The sequence below is a fragment of the Rattus norvegicus genome, chromosome 3 (assembly GCF_036323735.1).
Source record: "Rattus norvegicus strain BN/NHsdMcwi chromosome 3, GRCr8, whole genome shotgun sequence".
NCBI lineage: Eukaryota > Metazoa > Chordata > Mammalia > Rodentia > Muridae > Rattus > Rattus norvegicus.
The window spans coordinates 161,554,486-161,562,727 of NC_086021.1; the positions used below are offsets into that span (position 1 = coordinate 161,554,486).

At 47.3% G+C, this 8,242-nt stretch overlaps 1 protein-coding gene across 1 annotated transcript; it reads right to left on the minus strand.

Moving 5' to 3' along the window:
• Positions 1–4,600: 4,600 nt before the first annotated feature.
• Defb25 (defensin beta 25) lies at positions 4,601–5,540 on the minus strand. Its single transcript, NM_001037516.2, has 2 exons — positions 5,427–5,540; positions 4,601–4,801 (listed from the first exon to the last, which is right to left on the minus strand). The coding sequence occupies exons 1-2, from the start codon at positions 5,482–5,484 to the stop codon at positions 4,644–4,646; spliced, it is 216 nt and encodes a 71-aa protein (NP_001032605.1). The 5' UTR covers positions 5,485–5,540; the 3' UTR covers positions 4,601–4,643.
• Between the last annotated feature and the right edge of the window lie 2,702 nt (positions 5,541–8,242).

Sequence of the window (8,242 nt, forward strand, 5' to 3'; positions counted from 1 at the left end):
AAAGAAATTAACTCTCTTGTTCTCCTCCCATAATATACTCACACACAATAAGAAATAAACTATGTCAACACACTTCAAAATTGGCTAAAATAAATTTTTATAAGATGTCAAAAGAGATTTTTACACAATTCATAAATTCTTTACGAAAATAGTTGCCAGTGTAAGTCTAATGTCTTAAAGATTTATTTATTTATTCATTTATTTATTTATTTCATGTATATGAGTACACTGTCCTGTCTTCAAACATAGCAGAAGAAGGCATCAGATCTCATTACAGATGGTTGTGAGCCACCATGTGGTTGCTGGGATTTGAACTCAGGACCTCTGGAAGAGCTCCTAACCACCAAGCCATCTCTCCAGCCCGTAAGACAATTTTGTAAGTTACTTACAAACTTGACAGCAAAAGGAGCAGAACCAGGTACAGTCACAATCCGAACAAAGCCAAATTTCAAGTGTGTAAATAATGTGGAATCCGCTCACAATCTCCTGAGCTCTGGTCACTTCTCTGGCCCCACCGTTGAAAGCGCACACAGCTTGTCCTTCACATTCCCAGCTAGCTCCATACCACCATGGCTGCTGTTCTTAGTGGCTGGTTACCCTAGTACCGGCATCTCCAAAATGCTGGGGTCTCTTGCCTCAGCTGGGCTGCACCTTCACCAATAGCTTCTCCTGGGCTCTCTTCAGGGACTCCAGTCCTTCACACAGTGCCAAGCCTCAGCTGCAACCCATGACCCCCTCATGCCTTTGAAGCCAATGCCACCCAGGCGACTCTTACACTACAAGTTCAGCTGCCAGCGGGAGGTACGACATGGGCAACCTCTGGACCACAGCTTGCACTAACCCTCAGGAAACGCTTCCCAGAAGAGTTCACCTCAGTGATGCTTACGCACAGCTCAATCCCTGCTGACTGTTCAGCCCCAGCTGAACAGCATCCATTGTCCCGGGGAAGTAAAAGATTTACTTTAGTGATTTTGGTTTCTTGTTGATCATAGCCAATTTTTTCAGCCCCAGCGGAACAGAGCCATCTGCTTCCCTCTGAAACTTCACAGCCATTTCCTTCCTATGCACTGCTCGCAAGATTCTTTTTTAATATGAATTTCCAGTCATGCCCTCTTTTTTTAAAAGACTTATTTATCCATTTTATATATGAGTACACTGTACACTGGTGTGTCTGAAGAAGGCATCAGATTACATGGTTGAGGGTGGTTGTGAGCCACCATGTGGCTGCTGGGATTTGAACTCAGGACCTCTGGAAGAGCAGTCAGTGCTCTTAACCGCTGAGCCATCTCTCCAGCCCCTCAAGATTCTTATTATCCAAGATCTTACAGGCCATCCCACTGAGGTCTCAATACTCCATGACTTTTCTAGCCCAAAGTTCCAAAGTCCTTCCACAATCCTCCTCACAACATGTCAGGACTATCACAGCAAAACCTGACTTCTGGTAACAACTTGTCTTGGGATTTTTTTATTGCTGAAATGATACACGAACAAGTTGTAGAGGAGAGGGATTCTTTGGCTTAAACATCCACATTGTGGTTCATCACTGAAGGAAGTCGGGGAAGGAACCTGGAGGCAGGAGCTGATGCAGAGGCCATGGAGGAGTGATGCTTGCTGATTTACTCCTCAAGGCTTGCTCAGCCTGCTTTCTTATAGAATCCAGGACCACCAGCCCAAGCCTGACACCACCCACAACAGGCTGGGCCCTCCCCGATCCAGCACTTGTTAAGAAAATGCCTACAAGTTTGCCTACACTCTGAACTTACGGAGGCATTTTCTCAATTGAGGCTCCCTCCTCTCAGAAGACTCTAGCTTGTGTCAAGCTGACATAAAACTATTCAACACAGTCAGTGTCTGAGGAAACCATGGAAACTCTTCGTACTATTCCGGAGGTTTTCCAGCGATAAAACTATTTTGAGAAGGTAGCCAGAGCATGCCTCTTGCTCAGAAACAACGACAGATCACAGTGACTTGTATTACTGGGCCCGTTCAAAGGTGCTGAGCCACCCTCTCTGACCCCCCCCATCCTCCACCAGCTACCCCATTATAGGCTGTGGTGATTTCCACCTGACAACAAAGAAACCTGACAATCAGGCTCAAAAAGTGACTGGCTCTGGGTCCCACAGCCTGATTCCCATGGCATAGCTGGGGTGAGAACTTGAGTCTCTCCTACCCCCACTCTTAGAAGTCATCACCAACTTCACAGCAAAGTCCCAAAGCCACGAGTGTGACATCTGAGGCTGCGCTTGGAGCATTGGCTACTCTATTCTTTCTGAAACACTGGGGCAATGCACTCAGGGCACCAGACTAAATTTAGTTTGGTCCAGCCTAGCCCATGAGTAAGCATCTGTTTCTAGTGTCGTTTCTGTCGCTGTGACAAATACTCCCACGTAGGGAAGCAGCTTGGGGAAGGAAGGGTTTGTCTGGCTTACAGCTCTAGGTTACAGCCCATTGCTGAGCGGGGCAGGGACTCAAGCAGCTGCTCCCATCAGATCTGCAGTCAAGGGCAGAGACCGATACATCCACACTGTCTGCTTATGTGCACGTCTCCTCCTAGTTTTCTCCAAACTTAAAGAGTTCAGGGTCCAGGCCATAAAATAATGTCTCTTAGCTCAATTAATAGGCAAGGTAATCCTGCACAGACATGCCTACAGCCAGTCTAGATAGCTCTAGATAATTTGTCGTTGAGAGTCTCTTCCAAGTTGAATCTACATCATGGTAAGTTGACATCTCGACTCACCACAGTGTCACTTTGGGGTTTCCTATACCAGAAAGTTTAGTCGGAATGAGAGCTCAGTTTTCTAGAGTCCTCCTCTCTTCCTACTGCTTACCTATATATGGCAGGCGATGGGAAAGACTGGCTGGTTGGAGTCCACTAAGGTGTGGATGGCTTGATCTCCTTCTCCCTCTTCATGGCTGTCCCAAGCTAATGCCACCTCGTCGTCACTCCTGTGGCTCAGCTGACCTGCTGGAGTTAGTTGTCAGTGTTCCTGTGTAGCCCTTCCGCCCACCCTGGTGTGCCTTTAACAACTTGCTAACCTTCAGTTCCCCCATGTAGACCACACAGAAACAGGGCGGGAAGCCAGGACACCAACCTCCACACAGCTCACTTTGAGACAGAAGTTATTCGGCAATGGAGTATTGTCCCTGAGCTCCGTGGGTCTGTCTGTCTTCCTCTCCAGCTGCCTTGGTTTGTATCTGCAAATCCTAAAGAGCCAGAAACTAAAGGTTTCACACTCTCAGGCCAGGTGTCCTCCAACACTGCCCCTCTGTCACACCAGTTTCTTCACTGACACAAACTTCACCTATCTGATCACTATCAATCCACTCATGGAATTCACGCCCCCACACACACACCATTGGGCCACCACCACCCAGAACAGCTCCTGTCTCTGAAATCTCAGGAAAAATGAACTAGAGTCTCTGCCCTTTACGTTCCTTTCTGTCTGTGGACTCAACCCCAGAGAGAAGAAGGCAGACAGGGGAGCTCCCTAACCCCCTTTCTCACAAGCTCAGGTGTCCTCAGGAGCTGAAAGGCAGAATTCTTCTTTTCCAAGCCTCTTAAACTGAAAGTGACCGTGAGACAGTAAGGTGGCACAGCGGATGCAAGCAGAAGCCAGCCAAGAAGTTTCCAGAGAATGCGTCGCATTGCCCATACTATTACATCCCGGTGCTGTGTCGTTAAGAGCTGTGACTATTATGGTTTGAATTACCAACATACTCCCTACCAGTCATTCCCCCATGCCTTCTCTGAACAGGACATGGGGCCTGAAATCTTCGTGTGTGTGTGTGTGTGTGTGTGTGTGTGTTTCCTGTTGCTTGTACATAAATCTGCACGTACACTAGACAAGCACTCCAAAACAAAACCACATCCCCACCCCTCCAGATTTCCTTTATAACGAGGAGGGTTCCCTGAAAGGTGAGCTTCCTGTTTTTCCACCTAACACAGTCTAAAAGGCAGACAGGAATTGAACCCCGTGCCTCCCTATGTGCCTGTCTCATTCTGCTGGGGTCGTTTCCCCCACCTTCCTGCATCATTGGCCCTCATCCCGGAAGAGACAGGCCTTCCTCTGTGTGTCTTCCTACTCGTAAGAAAACTGTCTAATCAAGTTCTTAGGGCCCCATTTACCTAGGCAGACTCGTGAATACCAGGTAGGAGATGAAGAAAAAAAAAAAGCTCTTATCAATAACATGGCGCCAAGATGTATCAGTAATAGCATTGCCAGTGTAACCTTTCCCCTCGCAGCCAAGTTACCTTGCCTTTCAAGCCAAGCTAACCATCGTGTCCTGGGTGGCAGATGCGTGTTGTTGACCGTGTTATCATTAACATTTATTAATTTATCACGAGCTCTACCTTGCTTTTGACGTTCTTTCTGCAAAGTTCTACCCATCCAATCCCTGCTTTGTGGATGAGGATCCCGAGGAAGATTTCAGGAGGATGGATCATCTTTCTGGAGTTAGTCAAGCCCGGAACATTCAGAGTGATCATTAATCTCACTCCCCCCAGCACCTGTTCCTCCAACCATCACTCCCACATCTTTGACTTCATCCTCCTTCCCTATCAGGAAATGAACTCGATCATGCAAGCAGAACACAGAGAGAGCATGAACTTTATTGGAGAGCGGTGGCAGCAACTCTAGAACAAGCTACACACCTCCAGCCCTTGAGTGGGGTGAAGCCTTGAGAGAATAGGACAGGCAGCACAGAGAAGCATCCGGACACAGGTGGATGAATTTCTCTTGCCTTGTGCAGTAAGTCCGGCAGGCCCCCTGGCCATTCCAGCACCGTTTGAATTCAGTGCTCCCTGTGTGGAAGAAGACCACAGATCACAGAGAGGCCTGTGGGTCACAGGTTAGACCACTGGTCACAAGTTGGACTACAGATTACGTAGGTCAGCTCTCTGGTCGTTTGTTAGCCCACAAGTCATGAATGAGAGCATGGATGATAATGGAGGTTACAGATCTCGTTCTAGGCGAGCCCATATGTTACAGGTTAGACCGATAGTTAAGAGAATAATTTACTGTCCAAGTAAATCCACCCATCAGGCACACACTTTTCTTTTCTTTTCTTTTCTTTTTTTTTTTTTTTGTTTTTGTTTTTGTTTTTTCGGAGCTGGGGACCGAACCCAGGGCCTTGCGCTTCCTAGGCAAGCGCTCTTACCACTGAGCTAAATCCCCAACCCCCTTAACACTTTTCTTAACAACACTGTATGATTGCACATGGTATTGTTGCAATCCCTGTTGTACAAGTGGGGAGAAATGGAAGCTCTCAGAGGTTAATAATCCCTTAAGGAAATCATTGTCAGTCAGTCAGTCTGTCTGTCTGTCTCTCTCTCTCGGTTGCTTGCTCTCTCTCTCTCTCTCTCTCTCTCTCTCTCACACACACACACACACACACACACACACACACACACACACACGAGTGATTACCTGATGGCACATGACCCAAGACCAGGAGAGCCACAATGAGCAGAATCCACTTTGCCATGGCCACCAAGCTCCTAGGGAGGTTGCCTGGAAGAAATCAGGAGAGGAGCCCAGCATACAGTCTTGCTGCATACCCAGCTTTTATGGGCTGCAGAGTCATGGGCAGCAAGCCCAGGTGGGAGGGTGAGGCCACGTGGTCCCAAGACTGTTCAGCTCTCACGGCTACCTCTGCATGGACTAGTCAGCCGAATCCTCCAGTGGCTGTGCAAGGCTCTGGGGCTCATGACAGAAGGACAGAGAGACTGGGAGAACATGGACGACTCTTCCCAGCCTGAGAGAGTAAGAAAACACTTGAGAAAGGCCCACTTCTACCTAGCATCTTCCCATGTGATGGTCAATACTGATTGTCGACCCAACAGCATCCAGCAATCACCTAGGAGGTTAACATTTAGGCATGTCTGTAAGTGTCTAGGCTGGGTTAATGGAGGTGGGAGGACACACCCTAAAAGTAGGCAACCACTCCAGGGCCAGGATCATCCTGGACTGGATTAAAAAAAGAGAAAGTGAGCTGACCACCACTATCCTTCCGTCCCTTCCTCCCTCTCCCTCCCTCCCTCCCTTCCTCCCTCCCTCTTTCCCCAGCTGCCTCACACTCCAGTGCCTACCCTGATGGACTGTGCACCCTCAGACTGTGAGCCAAGAACCCTTCCTCCCTTAAGTCACTTTTGTCAGGTATTTTGTCGCAACAATGACAGAAGTGACCAACCCACCCCCTGATCTCTGCAAGACCTTAAATAAGTCACCTAAGTATGAAGAGACCCAGGCTGCCATCTACAAAATGAAGGAAAGTGCCCTTTTCCTTTTTTAAAATTATTTTTTTTTTCGTTCTTTTTTTTCGGAGCTGGGGACCGAACCCAGGGCCTTGCGCTTCCTAGGCAAGCGCTCTACCACTGAGCTAAATCCCCAACCCCCTTTTAAAATTATTTTTTTAATTTTCATTAGATTTACTCACTTTTTTATGTTTCGTCTACATGTGTGCATGCACCAGGAGTATGTATGATGCTTACAGAAGTCCAAATGGGAAATGGATCTGAAACTGGAGTTAGGGATGGCTATGAACCACCATGTGGGTTCTGGGAGCCAGACCTGGGTCCTTTGCAAGAGCAGCAGCTGAGACATCTTTCCAACCCCTAGGCCCACACTGAAAATGGAAGAACACATTCCTTACAGAAAGTAGTAACTACCTTCGGAGCACTGAATGAAGTAAAGTTCTCAAAATGTGGTCCCTGGAGCAGCAAACTCGTACTCCTACCTGAGAGAAATGCAAACTCAACAGGCCTGCCCCAAATGTCTCAATCGAAGAGCTGTGGGACTCTCTCAGGCATTTCTAAGGCGCTGCTACAGACCAGCCGAGCCACCAAGGTAACATGCACAGAGCTTAGCCTGGTATCTAGCACGTAAGCGTCTAAGTTACATCATGAAAGCTGAGTAGGAAAGGGTAGCCCGGACAGAAGGAGCAGAATGGGCTTGAGAGGGCAGGTCACAGCCTCGAGACCTACTTAGAAGACTGTGAAACAACTGCAGACCCTGAGGTCTTTTTTCTTCTCTTTTCTTTTCTTTTCTTTTCTTTTTTTTTTTTTTTTTTTTGGTTCTTTTTTTCGGAGCTGGGGACCGAACCCAGGGCCTTGCGCTTCCTAGGTAAGCACTCTACGACCCTGAGGTCTTAACTGCCAAGTTCACACTTTTATGTCATAGACAAAAGCCTTTCAGTTGATTGTATGTTTTAGCAAGGTTACCTCCTGTTAAGACAAGGTCAGGGTATACAGTTAGGCTGGCCTGGAATTCACAGTCCTCCTTCCTCAACTCTCAAGGGTTGGAAATCAGATGTACATCACATCTGGCAAATTACAGTTTTAAACCAGGAAACTGAAACCCAAAGAGGGGAGTCAATATGTCCAAGGTCACACAGTGACTGAGTCACAGAAATAGTGCTGGAAACCAGGTCACCACAGTCTCAAAGAGTGGAAAGCATGTGTTCAGCACAGCTCATACTACAGGTAGGACAGGGAGACTGGGACAGCCAAGCTACACGTTAAAAGCGTGATCACATTTGTGTGTTTTTCCCAGTGCCAGAATTTACTGAAAAACAATAAATTCACAAGCTATGTCCATTTCCAGCAGTCCTGATTTTGTAATTGGCCCTTGGCAATCTCAGATTCTTTTATTCTGATCTTAATTACTAATATTACACTTTTTACAGTTTTATGCATGTATCTGTCTATACAGGTATGTATCTGTGTGAGTGTGTGTGTGAGTGTGTGTGAGTGTGAGTGTTATAGAATAGCTTCAACAAAGGGTTAAAGCAGCCACAGAGTTGAAGGGATATTCCTGCAGGCAGAAGGCAGACTACTGGACCAGAGACGTCACTGCCAGAGGTTCGACAAGATATTAACCATACAAGTAGAGAGCTGCTACGGGCCCACAGAGCCCAGACACAGGGCTGAGTTGTGAATCAGAGAGGCAGGCAGGTAGATGGACAGTGGATGAATGAATAGTAATTCAAGCACCCCAGTCAAACAATGGAGACTCTGCTGGGAGCTATTGGTCCTTTGACACACACAGCAGGTTGTCACATGACAGGTCTTTGGGGATGTTGCCATAGCTACATCTCTTGTCCTTTTTGTGGGGTTCAGGTGAGGGTGCTGTGCCCTTTAATGACCTGGCGTTCTGTAAATCCCCCTGTCTGTTTTTCTGCTGCAATTCTCATACATGAGTTTATATGGTCCCAGTCTGATTTGATGCACTAATGGAGGATGCTT